Below are 21781 nucleotides of genomic sequence, written 5' to 3' on the forward strand. Positions count from 1 at the left end.
TAAGGTTCTTTTAATAGTTTTTAAATGTCTTAACGGTCTTGGGCCTTCTTATTTATCTGACCTGCTTTTACCATATCAACCCTCGCGGACCCTGAGGTCCTCCGGCACCAGCCTTTTAACCATACCACAAGTTAGGACTAAAACACACGGGGAGGCAGCATTTAATTATTATGGCCCCCGATTGTGGAACAGCCTGCCGGAGAACATCAGAGCTGCAGAGACTGTTGATGTTTTTAGGCTCAAGACTCATCTTTTTAATCAGACTTTTAACTGATCTCTTTACTTATCTATTTTAAATTACTCTTATAACCGATTTATCCATCTATTATCTATTTATTTATTTTTTTATATTCTTACCCTTCCTCTTTTTACTTTCTTATCTCATTTAACCTTTATCTTTTGTTATTTTAGTTAGCCTGTAGGTTTTAGTTTTGATGCATTTTATGTCTCTGTTTTATATCATTCTTACCTAGCTACTAACTCAATTTTACGAGCTAAATAGCTTTTTGTTGGGTGGGAGGATTGGGTTTTCTCTTTTCTTTTTGTTTTCTGTTTGGATCTTTGTTGTTTTTAACCTCTGTGAGGCACTTTGTGTTACTGTTGTATGAAAAGTGCCATATAAATAAAGTTGATTTGATTTGATTTGATTTGATAACCACATTATTATTTTGTAGTACACTGAAAAAAGTGAACATGGGCTACCATTCATGGAAGGAGGGATTTCTATTTGAAATGACCCAATATAACTATGTTTCTGTCTTTTCTTTGGTTTAATGTATTGTATCACTTTCATTAAATGTAAATCAAGGCCTCATTGGTTCAAAGTTATTGACTGACTTTGAATCAAACAGTAATTTTCCATTCAAGTGCAAACGTTGCATGTCACGTGATGACACGTATGCATGTGATGTGCGTAGTGATGTCACCAAACTGGCGAGTTCAAGTTTGGATTTTCCGCCATCTTCCTTTCTCACATGAAAACGCCACGGAAGAAAAGAGAAAGAAATCGGTAAGAAATATAACAGGACCGTTGAATATGTATATATTTTTCTACATCGCTGTTACACAAACGAACGTAAAGTGTAGCAGTTTGTCAGGACCACGGAGGAAGTGGGGTGCAGTCCGGGTGGGGCACTGGGGCCGTGGGCCGGTGCCCGGCCGTCACCGACAACGGGAGCCTCCAGTTTTATGCTCTAACGGGCAGGAGGGCCGTTGTGGTGAGCTGGGAAGCGGGCGTTAGCAGCGGATGCTAACCGCTACCGCTAGCCGAAGTTAGCATCGAGCTAGCTCACCACGGCGGCCCTCATACTTGTTACCAGTCGGGGCTTTGGTTGTCGGTGACGGCCAGGTGTCCGTCCGCGGCTCCGGTGCTTTGCTCGGACTGTGTTTCTTTTTCTTTGCGGGTGTCACTGCCCGATTTCCGAAGCTGCCCGATTTCCGAAGCTGCCCGATTTGTGATTAACGAGACCATAACGGTGTTTGCTGTTACATTAAACGGCGGGCTGGAAGTGGAGGAAAGACACACAGAGTGTTTGCATGTGTTTCAATGGAAAACACTGTAGTCTTGTTTGTATGTGTATGTGTGTTACTTTGTTCTCATTATCAAATGTCTCCCTTTCTTCTAGGCCTGAAATGATTGCACATAATCAAAAGCAGCAACTTTTAATCGGTAAGTGGTCATATTTGAATGCCATTTGAACTATGCAGTTGAGTATCAGATGTAAGGTTATGTTCATGATTATTATAAGATAAGTATTAATCTTGTTCATCACCTGTGATAGGGAGTTTTATTTTATGCGACTGAATCCAAAGGGGAATTCGAGCTGTCAAAGCAAATTTGTGTGGTAGTGGAATTCATGGGCAGGGTGATATGGTTGAAAACAATTTAAAAAAATCAAAAGGAATTTTTGTATATCACACAATATGGTTAATGTATGCATTAAGTCACATGTTAAATAAACATACCACATGGTAATATCCTGTGTGATGTAAAAGAAAAATCAAAATTTCAAATAGTCCTTAAAATGTTTCATAACTCATTTTGTCAGTTCAAGTGGTAATCACGAGGATTCGCCTACCATCAAAGATAAAATTGTTTCCAAATATTACTATATAATCATGAGGACTCTACAGAAAGATGATGATATTTTGTAATAAATATTTATAAATTGAGTTTTCAGTATCACCTTATACCAACAATGCAAATGTAATTTGGGTCTTTTTTATGTACCAACCCACTCCCCCTCCCCCTTTCCAGTAGTCAGCATAGACATTTAGGACGCCACCGTGCTTACCCTTGCACATATTCAACCTGCCCTTGTTCTTTTACTACCTGGAATGCCCTTAAGAGCCATTTGTCAAGAAGCCACCCTCGACTGAACCCACAAAAAGATCAGCAGACAACTTTGAGATGCCTTTTGTGTGAATACAAGCAAATTTCAACTCTTGAAGACTACTTGCAGCACTTAGGACAGCATCTGAAAAATCACGAGACTGTAAACTGTATTTTTCAAAGTTGCTCGTACAAAACAAATGTTTATGGATCATTCAGGACTCATAGGTACAGAAATCACAGGTCATCCTCTGTAAGTGATTTAAAACCTGAAATTGCTGCGAGGGTACAGCCAATCCACCATTCCTCTGAAGACAGTAATGCAAATGATTCACTGATTCAGGATGTTTCAGAGGATGAAGTAACTAGTTCTGTCTTTGATACACACGGTACTGAAGATTTGTCCAATGCTATAGAGCGCAAAATTGCTTCAGTGTTATTGAAAGTAGAGCATGTTTTCCTGGTCCCTAGTGTGGCTATTGATGACCTTTTGCAGGAGCTGCACTATTTGATAAGTGTAGTTTCAGTCCCTGTCACCTATGACACTATAATCCAGCTACTGCAGGAACGTAACTACCAAGTTGACATAGCAGTTGTACAGGAGTTGGCCTCTGTGCTGTGTAAGTCAAATCCCATTCAAACTGCAGTTGGAGATAAAGGTCCTCTCTCTACATCTTGGAAACGAAAGGCATACTACAAAAATCATTTCAGTGTTGTAGAACCCTTGGAGTATGTGCTTGACCGAAAGAATAGAAGGTCATTCCAGTATGTTCCAATACTCAAGTCATTGCAGCAGATTCTTAGTTGCCAGCCAATACTAGATCAAGCTATTAATTTGAAATCTCATCATAGAGGGGGTGATGGACTGAAATATACATGCTTCTTTGATTCACTCAACTTTCAGCAGAATGTATTGCTCTCTAATGAGACTGCTATTTCACTGATATTATATGTGGACGAATTTGAGATTTGTAACCCCCTTGGCACGTCCAGCTAAATACATAAGATCTTAGGTGTTTATTGGATTTTAGGTAATTTACCTCCAGGGTCCCACTCATCCCTGTCTGCCATAAATTTAGCTGCTTTGATCAATAGCGATGATGTTAAGCAGTATGGATATGAAAAAGTGCTGGAACCTCTGGAGCAACATGGAGTTTTTATCTCTAAGCTGGGAAAGACGATAAAGGGCACTGTTCAGTGTATCGTTGCTGATAACCTTGGTGCACATAGCATTGCAGGATTCGTGGAGAATTTCTCAGGGACATATGTGTGTAGATTCTGCACAGCAGAGAGTGAAGAATTTCAGACTAAAGAAGTTAGATCAGGAGCATTTTGTCTGAGAACCAAGGGAATTCATGCTGCTCATCTTGAGGCTGTTAGAGAAGAAGAAGTGCCCCATTTTGGTGTGAAAGGGGTTTGTGTGTTATCACAGAGACTATCATACTTTAATGTGACTGCAGGTTTCCCCCCTGACATAGCGCACAATCTCTTTGAGGGAATTGTCCCTGTTGAGATAGCATTGTGTTTGGCTGTCTTTGTAAGTAAAAAATATTTTACATTGGACAACTTGAATGAAGCAATACAAACTTTTCCTTTTAAGTGGAATGACAAAAAAAATCGTCCCCATCCTGTATCTCTTGCATATTCAACAAAGAGAAGGATCGGGGGGAATGCACATGAAAACTGGGGCCTATTGAGATTTTTACCTCTTTTGATTGGAGACAAGGTGCCTGCTAATGAACCTGCCTGGCAAGTCCTTACTGATTTAAAAGACATTGTAGACCTTGTAGTCACACCTTTTCACACCAAAGAATCTATAGCTTATTTGGATAGTAAAATATCTGAACACAGGCTGAGATTGAAAGAGGTTTTCCCTGACCAAAGAATTCTGCCCAAACACCACTATTTGGAGCATTATCCACAGCTCATTGAGCAGTTTGGTCCCCTGGTTGCACTATGGACGATGCGTTTTGAGGCAAAACACAGCTTCTTTAAAAGGGTTGTGTGTCACACAAACTGCTTCAAAAATGTGCTCCTATCATTGTCACAGAGGCATCAATTTCATATGGCCCATCAGCTGCACCTGTACAGCTTCCCCACACCAACTCTGGAAGTTAGAAATGTTTCCTCCATTCCCATCGATGTTCTGAATGAGGAAATATCACATGCTGTGAGGCAGAAGCACCCAAACCTCGATCTTTTGTGCATGGCAGAAGATGTGACTTATGAAGCCTTTAACTATAGGAATGGCATGATCATTTCACATGGGCAGCTTGCAGGTCTGCCAGAGTTTTGTGAGATCATTCAGATGATCATTCTCCAAGAGAAGCCACTTTTTGTTGTCAGACGGCTTGATGCGTGGTACACTGAACATTACAGAGCCTATATCCTGACCACATCTGCTATAGGGGAATCCAACTTCTTGAACACCACAGTCTTACAGACCCATACCCACTGGCTGACTACATGATTTGGGGGAGGCGCCTGGTGGTTCCAAAAAGATATATCCACGTTTAAGGTTACGTTATGACCAATGTTTTATGATTTAAAATGTGCGTTAGATTATACAGTGGAAATTACCCTGAACTCTGCAATTAATTTTATTTCTGGCATTACTGCATGAATGATCTAAAATAGGCTTTTTATGTCTTGAAATATCTTATTCTCTTTCTCTCTCTCTCTCCTCCAGAATTTCACTCGTAGCTCCAAGAAGACAGCAACTTCAATCTGCGACCTTTTGTCAGCCTTCTGAAGGTAGATATAAATATATATACTGTATATACTGCTACTACAGAAAGCCAGTCTGACTTGAAGTAATCTTATTCTCTCTCCTTCCCTGTTCCCTCTCTCTCTCTCCCTCCTTCTCTCTCTCTCTTCTCCAGAATTTCACTCCAAGCTCAAGAAGTCAGCATCCTCCCTCTGCAACCTTTTATTTTGTCAGCCCCTTTCTAAAGGTAGATATACAGTATATAATAATTATATGCCTGCTCTGCACAGCAGAGAAGGCGTATATTACTATCTCCCAGGACAGACTTTATTTTGTAATCTTCATCTTCCGCCAAATTTCAGCGCGTAACTAGTCCCGCAGCTTCGAGAAAACCCCAATGAATCATATATCAAAACGTGCGCCTCGTCTGGGAATGGTGTGCTATGACTTTTCTAAGCGATTCGCGTTACCATGCCGAAATAAATCGTAAAAAAACGACATTGCTTATGATGGGAAATCCCACCCGCGAGGTCTCAAAAGTCACAAAACTCACCGGACTTCGAAGCCACGTAACTTCGCTATACTCTCACCTAGAAAGGTCATTCAAAGTTTAAACGGGTCACACAACCCTCAACATTTTTGGGTCTGATCAGCATTTTGACAGCTGCTATGGTTTTCGGACAATCACAGTTTAAGTTTCATGAAGTTTTTGGCCAGTTTCAAAATTTATAATGAGTGTGTATTGCACGGGATTTTCGTGGCTAGAGCAGGTGATGTCATCGCTAGAGTGAGAGGAGGAGAAAAAAATCCATCAAAAATCTCTGGAAAAACTGTACCAGCGGCCACAAATTTCACCGCACACACATGAAACTTGCCACAAATGTAGGCATGCTTGTTCACACGCTCACACTACGAAATCTAAGCCAAGACACTAACACAGTGGCTTTGACACTCACCAACTGCTGACAGTCACCTCGAAATTTCTCCATAGGGACCCATACAAAATGAAAACAGGATTTTCAAAAGCGGTCCTTGTGTTTAAATCGTGACCCTGACCACAGTGTTGGCTCCATGAAAAAAAAAAACACATCACTGTCCTCAGACTTTCATCTCTCACGACATATTGACTGCGGTGATAGGATGTACGGCTGAGGTGTGGTCAGCAGCAGTTCGAGAGGCATTTTTCAGGTTAACTCCCATTCAGATACACAGAGAACCAGACGCACGCGGAGCACGTGCTCACACACACACACACACACACACACTCATCCATGTAAAGAAGCACATAGACTCACAAATACACACAGACACACAACACACATACAAATAGATGTACACAGACACACAAGCACACAAAAACACATCCACAAAGACACACACACACACAGACAATTACACACGCGCGGGAGCGCGTGCATCCACACACACACTCATCCATGTAAAAAAGCACATAGACTCACAAACACAGACAAACAGCCCCACCAACACAGAAATACACACTAAGAAAGACTGTACACAGACATACAACACACATATACACACAGCATACAACACACAGCACACACAAATACATCCACAAAGACACACACACACACAAACATCATCACCATCATCAACACACCACCGTGAGCATGAAGACAGCATGGTGGTGGCAGATGCACAGAGGAGCAGACATATATTGCAGTTTCTTCAGAAATTGCCTAGTATGTGTATACTGTTAATACTCAAAGCCAGTCTGACTTGAACTAATCTTATTCTCTCTCTTTCTCTCTCTCTTACTCTCTCAGACTCTTGAGCATGGCTGGAAAGAAGTCTGCAAAGCTGTTGGTTTTTCTGAGTCAAGACAACAAAAGAAAATTTTTGCTGCCAAATGGGATTCCAGAGTCTGCGGAGGAGCTTGTTGATGATGTGAGGAGAGCTTGTGGATTGAGTGGGAACTTCAGGATCCAGTACCAGGACAAAGACTTTGGTGATACATTTGTAAATTTAACATCTACTGGAGAACTTCAGGATCTTGGCATCATCAAAGTAATCCCTTTGCCTGATGAAGACACAGCTCCTGCACAGACAGCTGTTCATGTCAGCCTCAGTAGTGATGACGCCTTTTCCACTTCTGGTGAAACTGATGACACGGTGATCCTCTCCACAACCTCTTCTAGTCCTTCTTCAAGGACCAAGCAGTGGCCCAAAGAGTTTCCCATTCCAAGCTTTTCATATGACACTGAAGTCCAGTTAGAGAGAGGAAATGCTGCTTTCAAGGCAAATGGAACAAGGTTGAAAGTCAGTCCTAGGATGAAGTCAGACATTCTGGAAAAGGTGTCTGATGAGATCTACAAGTACAAAGCTTACCCGAAAAGCTCAGACTTCTGTGAGGTTTCAGAGGCACTGATCAAGAAGCACCCCTGCTTGGCAGAGCCAGGATCTTGGAATGGCTGCTATGGCTGGACACAGAGACTTAAAACCAGGATGGGAATCCTCCATACCCAACTGAAGGGACTTGGATGCCCCAAGGTTGCTGTCAATGCTCTAAAGACCAAAGCTGCAGATGACGCCCATCCAGCAAAAAATGTCAAGCGACCTAAACGTGGTGAGGCCAACCATGTGCCGTCCTATCCGGCTGGCGTGACAGCAGACAATCTTGAGATGGAGCGGCAGGTACTTTTGAAGGAGGTGAAGAAACAGAACAACGGGAGGATTATCCGAGAAAAAATGGCCAAGACATTTGCCCTTCGTAGACAAGAAATTGTGGAAAAACAGCCCAGGGTGGACGAACTCCAGGAGCGATGGCCAGCGATGTTTCAAGAAGAAGAGGTATGAGTTAAATCACTGTCATAATCCTTTAATACTATATTTTTGTGAGTGTGTTGTACTCTTGTTTTGCTGTGAAACTATGTCCCTGAAAAAAAGAAATTTCAGCATTTACAGACAATAGACATTAGACACTGGAATAGGCTCACTGGTCACTCTTACAGAGCTTCTGTATTCCTGTGCGAGAATCTGACAGAATCTAGAATCTATCATCTCTCAGCACTCCATCCATTTCAGAGTCCAGTCAGGCAAACAACACTATATTTTCCTGATCTTTTTGTTCTTTGTCAATCATATGCCTTAACATGAAATGTGTTGTCTAATTTGTATATTTCAGATCAATGCTGAATTCCTACGGATCACAACGGTACCTCTACAAGCACGATTCTTGGCCAGTTTGGATAAACAGAGCAGTCAGCTTCTTCAGGTCATTAGGAGAAAAGGTGGAGCTGTCGGTGAGAAAACCAGGGACGTCCTTAAACCTTTGGATCAGGTATGAAATGCATATGTATTCCATTTGATTTCCTCTTTTATCAGTTCAGTTCAGTTCTGTCGGTGAGTTGAAAGCTGATACATTTATTATCTTTTGATATGTGTCTTTGTTGCTACAGAGTATGGACTTGAACATCAGAAGAGAGTGCCTCCTGAAGTCCCTTGTGATGTACCTGGGTGAAGATGTGAGCCACCTGATCAAAGAGTACCAGATAAGTCAGCAAATCATGGCAATGCACTGAGATCAGGTTGTTTTCTGTTAAATGAACTGTTGGCCCTGGGCGTTTGATCAGACTAATCAATAACTATCCAGGAGAATAGCACCAAGGGTCTTTCCCTCTCCTTGCTGTCTTTCTCTCAATTCAGTGTGCTTTATTGGTATGCCAGTTTACAAACAAACAATATTGCCAAAACATGTAACAAATGAATCAGCAATTAACCAACATTCCAAAAAGTTCTCATGCCCCTCCATATATCGTGCTGATGTGCCTCCACTGTCCACTTCAGTGTGTCTGTGTTTGAGGAAAAATAAACCAGCAAAATATAATGTTAGCCATTAGAAACAGAACTTGCACATTGATATATTCTTCTTAATATTTGTCATCCAACTGTCCCCATTTCTCCCTCTCTCTTTCTCTAGCTCTCTTTGATATTTAAAATTAAAATGTGATCACAGGAGTGCACTTATATATTATGGAGGTTACTGGAGGTTATATATTATATACTACTTGCATGATTTATTGTCTGAGTGTCAATAATCTTAATCATTATTGAATTTATTGAATGAATAATCCCCCCCTCCCCCCTCCCCGGGGACAATAAACTAAACTAATTGTCTGATTTCAGGTTGTCCAAAAGGAAGATGCCGAAACAGAACTCGAACATACCACCATGGCCATCTTTGTACTCCGGGATGGTGACGCTCTCTCCCCTCCAGAGGACATTGGCCTTTTCATCGATGGTGTGGAGGTACTAAACAACTTGTCCTCAATTGCATCGGCTTGTGCCATACTATTTCGCCTGATTTATGCACTCAAATTGAGCTATCCAGTTGAACTCAAATATACCTTTGAGACCTTTCAAAAAATCGTCATGGATATTGAAAGTAGGCAAATGTCAAGAAGGGTTCAGAACCTCTGTGCTAAGCTGCAGGAGTGAGTATCGAGCTTCTCTTGTGGGAAAATATGTGAACTAGCTAAAACTGTCACATTGTTAGTTATGAGCCTTGGTAATCATCACAGATGATTACTTGTTGCTGTTGCAAGAGAAAACATTGTTATTCAGGTTTGCCAGGTTCAGATTTTGTGTGAAATCATTGTGGCCATGTTTCTTGGTTTTAAAATGGACCATGTGTTTCTTGGGATTTAAATGGCACTAGTTTTATAAAGGAGACTAGACTTTTGCCTTGTTAGATGCTGATGCATTTTATATGGCGGTTGGTGGTTGTTTGTGTCTGTAGGTAGTTGTGTGCGTGTGCGAGTAGGTGTGTGTGTGTGTGCGTGTGCGAGTAGGTGTGTGTGTGCGTGTGTGTGTGCATGCATGTCTGTGAGTCTGTGAGCAGGTTGTTGTGTGCGTGTGTGCTAAATGCATGCAGCCTAAATGCACTACCACCATTAAATTAATGGAGTGCCGGACTCAATGTGAATCCAGCCTTACTGCCACCAATTCTCACATCTGTTCTGAGGGATGAGGAACCTTTTGTTGGAGCTGTTTGTTGGGCTTTTGAAAGAGTATTTAATTTTATATTTACATTTTATTTTTATACATAAGTCTTATTTATTTTTATCTAAAGAATAGCCTACCTCACCTCAAAACCATTTTGAGCTGTGCTTTTGAAAAGCTGGAGCTGTTTGTTGGGCTTTTGAAAAAGTATTTAATTTTATATTTACATTTTATTTTTATAGAGTTTTTATTTTGTATCTAAAGAATAGCCTAGCTCACCTCAAAACCATTTGAAAAGGTTTGAATACCGTGATGTGAGAAATTTAATAAAAGAAATGTAAAAATTGAACTGTGTGTCTTTCCATAATTTCATCCAACTTGGAGGAAAGTAATTCAATTACTTGTGACAAGTTGACACAATTTCATTAGTTTTTGTGAAAGTGAAAAAATACATTGTATTCATACAGCATATTACTTTGTAGTTCTGTAAGATTTTGGCTCAAGTCAGGGTGAAAATATAAGTTAATGCAAAGCGTAAAAAAGAAAATTGCAAGTAGAAATTATGATTTCATTGTATTTGAAAACTTTCATTGGTTTTAATTAATTTTTTGAATTAACATTACTACATTATTTCCTTTGTTCAAACTAATTTTTTTAATTTGAGAAAAACTAAACTAACTTGCTGTAACAAGTTGAAATTATGAGTTCATTATATTTGAAAACTTTCACTGGTTTTAATTATTTTTTTTATTTGACATTACATTACACATTTGTTTTGTTCAAACTGATTTGATTTGAGAAAATCTAAAAAAAATAGGTGTAACAAGTTGACGCAATTTTTTTACTTTGATCCAAAGTAACACTTTTTACAGTGTAATATCACTTTCTTCCTGGCCTCATCACTACTTTTAACTGTGCATTCTCTCTTTAATATAACCACAGATTCAATGGATGACTTTGTGAAAGACAGGCTACGTGAGTGGCAGCTAGAGTCCCTCATTCAGCGTTTCGAAGGTAAGAATAATAATTTAATATATATTAAATCAAATTTTCCAGTATTCTACCCCATTCCAGAGCGTAGTTTGGCCTCTGATATCAAAAAATAAACATGTTTCACTTCATCTATGGCTTAGGACTTTTAGACTTTATGATTCAGGGGGGTATTAGGACCAATAAATTATATGAGACATTTCTGGTGTATGTCTTATTTATTTTTGGACTATAGTAAGGGATAGGGATCAAGTCTTTAGGGGTTAGGGCTCGATTTGAGATTCAGCCGTTGTTTATTTCGTACTTTTAGTAATGTTTATTACATCAGTAATGAAAATGTTACTGGTCCCCCTGTCCCTCATGTTGTCATCAGTCCTTACTAACGCTACCCCCTTGTCACCTCCATTTTTATTTTTCAGAAGAGCTGATTGATGAAGCTGCTTTTAAGGTCCTGGATTCATCTGTCATTGCTAAACTAATCACCCGAATCGGACTCAGAGTCCGGTTTATAGAATCATATAAAAATCTGTTCAGAACTGTAAGTAAAAATGGGATACGTTTGCTTTTGCTGTAAAAAAGACGTTAGCAGGGACATTAAAGTCCTTCTTAGGCACCTGAGAGTGGTTCACAATGTTAATAGTACCTGTACACACTGGCAGTGTTGTCAGGATGGCTGCTGCAGGACTTTTAACTATGTAACATCATACCAAAGACACCTCCTGCAGCAACATCCTAACAGCATTGAAAGTGCAAAGCTAGAAACACAAGAGACACAAGACACACAACCCGAGACACAAGACACACAACCTGTGACACAAGACATACAACTTCAGACAGAGCAAGAGACCCAACTAGAGAGACACGGGTTGGATGACTGGGATGATTTGGAGGAGGAAAATCTCACAGACAGAGTGGCACACTTCCTAGCTAAATTAAAATCAAAACCATCCCAGACCTCAATAAACTATGTTATGCAGCAGACCACATGCCTGGTTGGCAATATTGTGGGTAACATGCGGAGAAAAACTATGTCGCTCTTTCAGAGCATAGGCCACAGCCAAACCCCAGAGGTAGAGGAGTTGGATCAGGAGTTTGTGGCTGCCTGTCATCCATTTCAGGGTTTAGAAACTGAGCACAAACAAATGAAGTATTTCTTAGAGTCAGGGTGCCTTATCAAGCCAGTAGAGGAGCCTCTTCCTGGCATGTCATTTACCCAGAGAAGGGACCCACTAACTGGTACAGTGCTGCAGATTCCTGTTAGGGACACTTTTCAAAGAGTCCCAAAGAGTCCCCTTTACTGAAACAGGTATTGGAAAGTGCAGACACAATGGAAAAAATGTTATAATGGAGACAGAGAGGGGTAGGTGATGCGTTGGAAGACTTGAGGGATGGAGAGCTTTACAACAGTAAAGCTGTGTTTACAAATGACCTGACATTTCCAGTTGTGCTGTACCAGGATGACTGTGAAACTGTCAATCCACTAGGGTCCAAGACAGGGACTCATAAACTCGGGTTCATATACTTCAGTATCAGGTCGCTAGCCCCAGAAGTTCTATCAAGCTTAAACTCTGTATTCCTGGCGGCAGTCTATAAATCTGACGATGCCAAAACGTATGGAATAGATTCAATTCTTAAACCACTTGTTGCTGAATTGAAGGACATTGAGCTTAATGGTATTGAAGTACAAACTAGAGTGTTCAAGGGGATGGTGAGATTTGGGGTGGCACAGGTGGTGGGCGACAACCTTGGTCTCAATGCTATACTAGGCTATAATGAGAGCTTCTCAGCAAACAGTGTATGTAGATGGTGCCACATCCACAAAGATGCCTTGTGGGAACAGACAGAAGAAGATGCATCACTCTTGCGTACTACTGAAAACTACAGGCATGACTTAGAGCATGGGAACTCTTATGAGACTGGTCTAAAAAGAGAGAGTGTCTTGAATGAGCTGCCGAGTTTTCATGTTGTTGAAAATGTTACACCTGATGTCATGCATGATATTCTCAAGGGGGTGGGGGGGGTGGTATGAGGCTAAGCTTGTCCTACAGTCTCTAGTTGATGAAAAGTTAATAACAGTAGACATACTAAATGATCGCCTCACCAGCTTCGACTATGGCTTTGTAGATTCCCACAATGCACCCTCAAAGATCACTAAAGAAGAGCTTCAGCAACCAAACCGTGCCTTTAGGCAGAGTGCCTCACAGTTGTGGTGTCTGTTAAGGTATCTCCCTTTAATGCTCTGTGATTTGGTTCCAGAAGGCCACTCCCACTGGGAGCTACTACTCTTGTTGCTCTCAATAATGGAGTTGGTCTTCTCACCATCCCTTACTGTGGGAGCTACAATCTATTTGGCTCATCTGATCCATGAGCATCATAGTCTTTTCTTACAGCTCTATCCAGCACTACATCTAAAGCCAAAACATCACTTCATGGTTCATTATCCAGGAGCCATCAGAGCATTGGGGCCTGTTGTACATTTTTGGTCAATGCGGTTTGAGGCCAAACATGGCTTTTTCAAACGTCTTAGCCATGTAACCTGCAACTTCCATAACATTTGTAAAACAATGGCCTTCTGACATCAAATGCTACTGTGCTACAACTTTCTCTCTGGCTCAGTTTTTGATCAGAATATGCAAGTTGGTCCTGGGCATACCTCTATTGCTGCAGGCATACAGGGATATAGAAGCATCCAGAATGGGCTTGAGGGCATCCCACCCATCTCTGAAGTTTTTGTCCCAAACTGGATCACGTTTAAGGGTACCACATACCATCCTGGTATGACTGTGTTTCATTGCTACATGCCAGAAGGTGAACCTCAGTTTGCAACTATTCAGACCATTATTGTTGTAAATTCAACTATCAAACTAGCTGTTCAGAAGTTGCAAACTATTGGTTTCACCAGACATTGTTTTGCCTACAATGTCATTCCTGACTCTGTTACTCAGTGTGTTGACATCAACCACCTTCTTGACCACCATCCTCTCCATGTTGTTCGGTCATATAAAGAAGACGATGACAGTTTGTACATAGCCCTGCGCTATAGGCCGCTGTAAAACCAACTCCTAGAATGATTACAGTCACTTTTTGACTGCCTCCTGGAATGATCTCTTTGATGCTATTTTGACTCCTCTCACGACTGACGGCTTTCAGTTTTTTTGCCTGTTTGATATTCAATTTTTGAAGTGGATTGAGGATACATTGGCACCTAGCTGCTCACTCATAGCCTCGTATGCTCACTCCACAGGGCAGTCTGGGAGGGAGCTATATGACCCAGACCTGTCACTGTTAATTAAATAGTTTTTCTATATTAATTAACTTAATATCGGCCGATACCGGCCGATGTATCTGTGGCATCTCTAGTACCAAGGTTTTAGAATATGCTCATACTGCGAGGTTTAAAGGTAACACAAGAATTTTTTTTCTGGTTATGAAGACATGCACTTTTACAAAATCCAGTAACTAACTGGAATCGTAACTAACAACTCTTTTCTACCCTTAGCAGGATAATGGGATAGCAAAAGAAGTACCAGCAGCACTGGCACTGTCCCCACCAAGGCTGGACTCTGAGACTACTGTGTCCAGTACACATGTGTCAGCTTTTGTAAGTTATAAGGCTTCGATACATGGGCAACTTTTCATGGCAATATTGCCGGGAATCTTGAGGCAGGTAAGCGGAAAAAATGAAAGTATTGCTTTTGATGGTAAAAGCATGAGCTTTGGCACATTGTTATCGCATCTCCTAAGGATAATTTTAAAAAAAAGTGTCAAAACTCATACTTTTACCATCAAAAGCACAATATTTTCATTTTTTTCCGCTTACCCGCCTCAAGATTGCCGGCAATATTGCCATGAAAAGTTGCCCATGTATCGAAGGCTTTACTGGCCACTGGGCAGGGAATATGGGGAAGATATTAAACTCTCACAAGATGGTTAAGTTAACTCTTGTGTCCCTTTTTCAGAATATAAGGGAAGTGCTGAACAAGACCCTGGAAGGAAAGGGAATCCTGGCGAGTATGGACACAGAGAATGCCATCAATGTGAAACAGAGAAGGGCGATGACAAGGATTTGCGTGTCCCACCTGATCGAAAGGTTTGGAGAATAGTAAGTCCAGAGTAATAAATTATTAGCAGCACACAACACTCTAGTTCAGGGGTTCTCAACCTTTCCGACTTCAAGGCCCGCCCATTTTCCCATTTTCATTTACAGCGGACCGGGGCCCATCTCCCCCCAACTTGCCTGCGCAGTTTAAATTTCATTAATTTTGTCTTCTCTATCTATTATTTCAGTCCATCATCTACTACCAAGGCTCAGCTGGGAGCCTCCATCAGTGAACAGTTCCCATGCCTTAAAGATGAGAGGGAACAAGGCTATGTGAGTTTGTTTTTTCTTGTACTAACCCTAGGGGTGTGCATCTTTACTATCCTCACGATTCGATTCGATTAAGATTCAGCATTGTTTAAAGACGGTTATCCCTATATGAATATGACAGTCCATTAAATGTTGAGCGTTTATGGAGTTGAAATCCGTTGGAATTTTTAAAATTGGTGCTTCCAAGCCTGAGAAATTAATAGAAGGTCCTAAGAAAAAAGGGGCATGTGATATCACACTCACATCCAAATTCCAAGCATTCCTTTGTTTAGAAACTACATTTCAGTTCATACTAGGCATCTCATAGTAACACCACCATGCAGGGGATGGCTAGCAAGGTACCTACTTTCACCTAAATAGACTTCTGACTAAAAAAAAAATAATTCAAATGTGATGTAATCGAGGTGGATTAATCACAAACCCTGCCCCTCTCCCACCCCTGAAAAAATAGACTCTATAATACTTTTCATTTGATTTCTCAGGCTTGGAAGCACCTATTTTAAAAATTCCAACGGATTTCAGCTCCACAAATGCTCAACAATTAATGGACTGTCATATTCATATAGGGATATCCGCCCTTTAAGTTTCGATCCGATTCGATTCTATGATGCATCTCGATGCACCTCGATGCAATACATTTTAAATTTTCTATATTAGCCTACCCACACATGCTTATTTTGTATCTCAATCAGTTAAGAAGGCTGTAACAGCTTAAAAGCCTGTTGAGAAAATAATTGAGCTTATCCTGTGCTGGTATTTGTGTTTATTCTGAGATAACTCAAGGCCCTAGCAAGCAAGGGCAAGTCACTTTTGTCAATTACCGGTAATTAACACAGTCTACTTTATTTTTTAAAATAGAAAAAATGATTATCTGACATAACTGCATCGATTCAGAATCTTCTAGTTAAGAACTGCGATGTGTCTAAGAAAAGATTTTTTCCGGCAGGCCTAACTAACCCCTATAAGCGACAGTAGCAGTGAGAGTATCCCTGAGTGGAAATTCCCTGATCTCAAATGTCCAAGTTTTTGTTTTGTTTTGTTTTAAAGGAGGCTTGGTTCTGCCCAGGCCATAACCATCGTCCTGCTGTTGGCTTCCTTGAGGAATGCCTCAGGAATCGGCGGAAACGCATCCCTGGCAGGCAGAGCCCCTACCCTCGTACAGCAGTTGCGGTAGACGCCAGATCTAGCAGGAGTCCCATTCTACCTGGTGAGTTCTGTCTATTTGTGAGTCATCAGTCGACTCGGGGGATTTTAATTTAGACTTTGTTTTCTGTCTGAAGCCCTTCCGAGTCTGCAGTTGGAGGCTCTCTGAGAATTATTGTTAAGACTCGACTTGGCCACTTAAAACCTGCTGTATGGTGAACTTCTATTGATTGTACAGTACAGGCCAAAAGTTTGGCCACACCTTCTCATTCAATGCGTTTCCTTTATTTTCATGACTATTTACATTGTAGATTCTCACTGAAGGCATCAAAACTATGAGTGAACACGTGGAGTTATGTACTTAACAAAAAAAGGTGAAATAACTGAAAACATGTTTTATATTCTAGTTTCTTCAAAATAGCCACCCTTTGCTCTGATTACTGCTTTGCACACTCTTGGCATTCTCTCCATGAGCTTCGAGAGGTAGTCACCTGAAATGGTTTTCCAACAGTCTTGAAGGAGTTCCCAGAGGTGTTTAGCACTTGTTAGCCCCTTTGCCTTCACTCTGCGGTCCAGCTCACCCCAAACCATCTCGACTGGGTTCAGGTCCGGTGACTGTGGAGGCCAGGTCATCTGCCGCAGCACTCCATCACTCTCCTTCTTGGTCAAATAGCCCTTACACAGCCTGGAGGTGTGTTTGGGGTCATTGTCCTGTTGAAAAATAAATGATCGTCCAACTAAACGCAAACCGGATGGGATGGCATGTCGCTGCAGGATGCTGTGGTAGCCATGCTGGTTCAGTGTGCCTTCAATTTTGAATAAATCCCCAACAGTGTCACCAGCAAAACACCCCCACACCATCACACCTCCTCCTCCATGCTTCACAGTGGGAACCAGGCATGTGGAATCCATCCATTCACCTTTTCTGCGTCTCACAAAGACACGGCGGTTAGAACCAAAGATCTCAAATTTGGACTCATCAGACCAAAACACAGATTTCCACTGGTCTAATGTCCATTCCTTGTGTTTCTTGGCCCAAACAAATCTCTTCTGCTTGTTGCCTCTCCTTAGCAGTGGTTTCCTAGCAGCTATTTGACCATGAAGGCCTGATTTGCGCAGTTTCCTCTTAACAGTTGTTCTAGAGATGGGTCTGCTGCTAGAACTCTGTGTGGCATTCATCTGGTCTCTGATCTGAGCTGCTGTTAACTTGCGATTTCTGAGGCTGGTGACTCGGATGAACTTATCCTCAGAAGCAGAGGTGACTCTTGGTCTTCCTTTCCTGGGTCGGTCCTCATGTGTGCCAGTTTCGTTGTAGCGCTTGATGGTTTTTGCGACTCCACTTGGGGACACATTTAAAGTTTTTGCAGTTTTCCGGACTGACTGACCTTCATTTCTTAAAGTAATGATGGCCACTCGTTTTTCTTTAGTTAGCTGATTGGTTCTTGCCATAATATGAATTTTAACAGTTGTCCAATAGGGCTGTCGGCTGTGTATTAACCTGACTTCTGCACAACACAACTGATGGTCCCAACCCCATTGATAAAGCAAGAAATTCCACTAATTAACCCTGATAAGGCACACCTGTGAAGTGGAAACCATTTCAGGTGACTACCTCTTGAAGCTCATGGAGAGAATGCCAAGAGTGTGCAAAGCAGTAATCAGAGCAAAGGGTGGCTATTTTGAAGAAACTAGAATATAAAACATGTTTTGAGTTATTTCACCTTTTTTTGTTAAGTACATAACTACACATGTGTTCATTCATAGTTTTGATGCCTTCAGTGAGAATCTACAACGTAAATAGTCATGAAAATAAAGAAAACGCATTGAATGAGAAGGTGTGGCCAAACTTTTGGCCTGTACTGTACCTCTCTTGACAGAATCTGACATTTCTCAAGACCGGGCAATGGAGATGAAGGAGTGGCTGAAAAACAATATCTGGCCACAGGAACAAGTCAGAGACTACATGGTAGACACCGCCATCCACCGGGCCCAGTGGATTCGTAGTGACGGCTCCAAAAGTCTCCCTGAGATCCTGGCTGAATACCCACGATTTTTGGATACTCCAGGAATGGTATGTTTAATGATCGAAGGATTGATGGTTCGATTCCTGGCTCTCCTGGCTGAATCTTGCATAGGAACGATCCCTGTTGGTGTGAATGTGTGTGTGTATATGTATGGGTGAATGAGAGGTCATTGTAAAGTGCCTTGGGTTCTGTTTGGTGCAAGTGCAGTCTATTTTCAATTTACAACCAGAAAGACAGCAGCAAAAGGGAATTTAGACAGTAGCTGGCCTCAATTTAAAGAAATTAGTTGATGATGTCAAGATTAATGAATCCCTCACATTTCTATTTTGTCCCTGTACTGCAGATAGCACAAGATTTCGCAATTCTCTATCCAGAGAAAAGTGAGAAGCTGACTACCAGCTGGGTACAGATGTTCAGCACCAAGGTCCTGCAGTTAGCTAAGAAAGAGAGAAATGCACAGAGCCTCCTAGCACAACTGAAGGAAGATGCGACTGCAGGTACATATCAGCTTAGCCTCACCAGACCCAATTCACAAATATGTGAGTTGCCTGGAGCTCCTGATTTATTAATAATTAGACCAACAGGCCTCTAGAGGTAGCTGTATAGATCTACAACTAGTTAGAGCAATAAAAGATAGATTTGTCATCTTATCATCAAAACAATCTGATTGGAGATGTAAAAAACTCCTCTGTGGTCTACATCATAATCTTGTGCATTTCAGATGAGAGAGGTGACATGGCACTACGAGTGCTGCCGCTGCTGCTGCCAGGACATGTGTTCAAGGTGGCAAAGAAGACAGTGCGCCCAAGTGTAGATGAGGCCCGAAAAGCTTTTATCGACACACAACTGGTAAGTGTAGACCAGAATTCAGTCTGAAAATTGCAATATGAATTGTGTTATTTGACAAGCTCAAATGCACAGTTGTGACTTTGTTGTGTCATCATAAGCATTTGATATTCTTCACCCCGCCTGATTTCACTTTCAATTTGAATGCACGTTCACAGCTTAGTCTCTGTCAGTGGTGTAGATTGTATGATCTGCACATTTTTAGGTTTGCCTATTCGCCTTATTCACATGGGTGCCATGTTTTCAAGTGTGACATAATGGGCTGGGTAAAAGCGCAAGTTGCCATTGACTCCAACATTATATTTCGAGCTAAAATGAAACACTAAAATAGTAAAAATAACAGGCATACTACATTACTGGAATTATAAACTCATCAGGCATAGGCACCGATTATTTTCGACAGCCGTTATTTTCGCGTTTGGAAATACATTGAAGTGAATGGGGTATGTGCTTGTAACTACCAGAGTGACACGTGTCAGTACCAGACTCCCGAAAGAGAGCCTGGAGATGTTCTCCATTCATTCTCGGCATCCCCACCGTTAATGATATGCACACCATGTTATGCAATGGGCTTTGAACACAATTCAAACACACAACAATGCAGTTCCACAAGGGAAGGTGTGAACCAGAGCTAACACAGCCAGTGGTCAAGAAAGATGGCAAGTGCACTGATTGAAACAATATTGGAACCAATCAGATTGTTCCTGCTTTGAGCCAGCAGTAGTTGAATGTCTGCAGGCACCTAGGCAGCCATAGCGTGATGACTTTGGCATCTGTGTAAGAGAATAGTCTCTGCGTGCATTATCATTTAAATATTTATTATTGTTCTGTTACTTTTTCTACTTGACAGGCTGGAACCAACATCCCAGAGTACCTCAGAGCTCAAGCCCGGTCTGAGCCTTTCGTCGCCGTCATCGGATCCCAGGCATTCACTGTCATGCAAGGCGCGACACTGCTAAACACAACACTACTGGGGACAGTCGACATTTGTTTTAAGTCCTTTTTTGTTTTTGATATAGTGTACCCTAAATGATGCTCCCCTGTCTGGCAATTTTTACAGTCTGCAATTTATAATATCCCTGGCCCCGAATCCCCATCAGTACGCTTTCTCCAAAGCAGTTTGTGCTCCCAGTCTGTTGTAGCAGCACCCTCTGAGCAGCCTGTGTAGTGTGTTTGCGTGTGTGTGTGCATGCGTGCATGCGTGCATGTGTGTGTGTGTGTGTGTGTGTGTGTTAGGGCTGTAACGGTATAACCTCACTTGCTTTGGTTCAGCTGGTGTTACTGATTACTTTTCTATTCTTTCTATTTTTTGAAGTGATCAATTTTTACCCAGCTGCAGTGCCAGCTAAATGAATCCCTTGATGTATATTCTTCTAGATAACTACACAGTTTGCCTACCAAAGTTGCTTTGCACTGCAGTCCCAGCCACTTTAACTGTACCTTTATTGATTGTTCCATTTTTAGTGCACATAATGCCAAAGCTAAAACATGTTACAGGTCGGCATCACATTATCTCCAATGAGTCAGGTAGCACAAGAATGCACCGTGTTTCTGTAGTCCTGACGTCTAATCTGGGTTCTTCTGGGGAAATCTAGGAGGGAAGTTCAAATGGGTTTTTGGAAATTTACTTTAAATATTTTCTATAGTCAACACAGGCTTATTCAGGTGCAAATGAGACTTCAGCATGATTATACTAATTCTCTGAGTTCACAAATATAAAATCTAGCCCTAGAAGTTAAAAGTTAATGCTAAGCTACCTACTACTGAACTACACAGTCACATAAATACATACTGTATTGGACCCCCTAAACACTTGATATTTCGTGCGAGTTGCCTCTGGTTGACCGTTTCCGAGCAACAAGTGCTATTGGGACTTCCCCTGGAAGTTCCCCTGTTTGCACTCCTCATGTGTGTGCATGATCGTGCTGACATCACGTTTGCACTTGAATGTTTGTGTGAAACACAACCACCTTATTTGAAGCTTAATACTAGAAATCCCATTCAAAATTCCTATAGGCAATTTGCCCAGACGAACCAGGAAGTGTTAGCATTGATATCTGCCAGACTCATTCCTGAGGAACTCTTATTAGCAAAGGAGGAGCATATTTTAAGTGTTGCAGACAGATTTTAAAGAGCTGACACTGGTGGGGAGCTGGTTTGAGGTTTGTTGATGTTTATGAGATTTTGTAGTTTTAAATCATTTTAATAAAATCTCTGAAAGATTTTAACATTTGCCTCTCTGTTTATTGATGGTGCTGCCATAAGAAGTGGTGCTTTACTTTCAGACAATGTTGACCAGTTTACATAGTTTGTGCATGTGTTTGTACCTTTGTCACACAAGCATACAACAATTTATTTTTCCCCTAGCCAGCATTTTGTTTTTTATCCATCAAAGGTGTAAAAATAAA

The 21781-nt window shown here is 41.3% G+C and overlaps 3 protein-coding genes across 5 annotated transcripts in view; 2 read left to right on the plus strand and 1 right to left on the minus strand.

Moving 5' to 3' along the window:
* Positions 1 to 21781, minus strand: part of LOC117251295 (NT-3 growth factor receptor-like) — a 666479-nt gene that overhangs the window by 317179 nt on the left and 327519 nt on the right. The window lies entirely within an intron of this gene.
* Positions 966 to 8581, plus strand: LOC144463559 (uncharacterized). Its single transcript, XM_078168300.1, has 7 exons — positions 966 to 1009; positions 1626 to 1669; positions 5022 to 5086; positions 5215 to 5286; positions 6827 to 7850; positions 8185 to 8340; positions 8459 to 8581. Exons 5-7 carry the CDS (start codon positions 6837 to 6839, stop codon positions 8579 to 8581), a joined length of 1293 nt encoding a protein of 430 aa, XP_078024426.1. The 5' UTR covers positions 966 to 1009; positions 1626 to 1669; positions 5022 to 5086; positions 5215 to 5286; positions 6827 to 6836.
* On the plus strand, positions 9168 to 21717 carry LOC144463558 (uncharacterized). 2 transcript variants are annotated; one of them, XM_078168299.1, is made up of 11 exons: positions 9168 to 9308; positions 10944 to 11015; positions 11411 to 11529; positions 14491 to 14592; positions 14951 to 15093; positions 15279 to 15363; positions 16408 to 16567; positions 18399 to 18574; positions 18871 to 19024; positions 19249 to 19376; positions 20224 to 21717. In XM_078168299.1, exons 2-11 carry the CDS (start codon positions 10949 to 10951, stop codon positions 20404 to 20406), a joined length of 1317 nt encoding a protein of 438 aa, XP_078024425.1. In that variant the 5' UTR covers positions 9168 to 9308; positions 10944 to 10948; the 3' UTR covers positions 20407 to 21717. The 2 variants fall into 2 exon arrangements, with proteins under 2 accessions (XP_078024425.1, XP_078024424.1); XM_078168298.1 differs by having other exon boundaries at positions 18381 to 18574; positions 20224 to 21716.

Source organism: Epinephelus lanceolatus, chromosome 5 (genome assembly GCF_041903045.1).
Source record: "Epinephelus lanceolatus isolate andai-2023 chromosome 5, ASM4190304v1, whole genome shotgun sequence".
In the NCBI taxonomy this organism is placed as follows: domain Eukaryota; kingdom Metazoa; phylum Chordata; class Actinopteri; order Perciformes; family Serranidae; genus Epinephelus; species Epinephelus lanceolatus.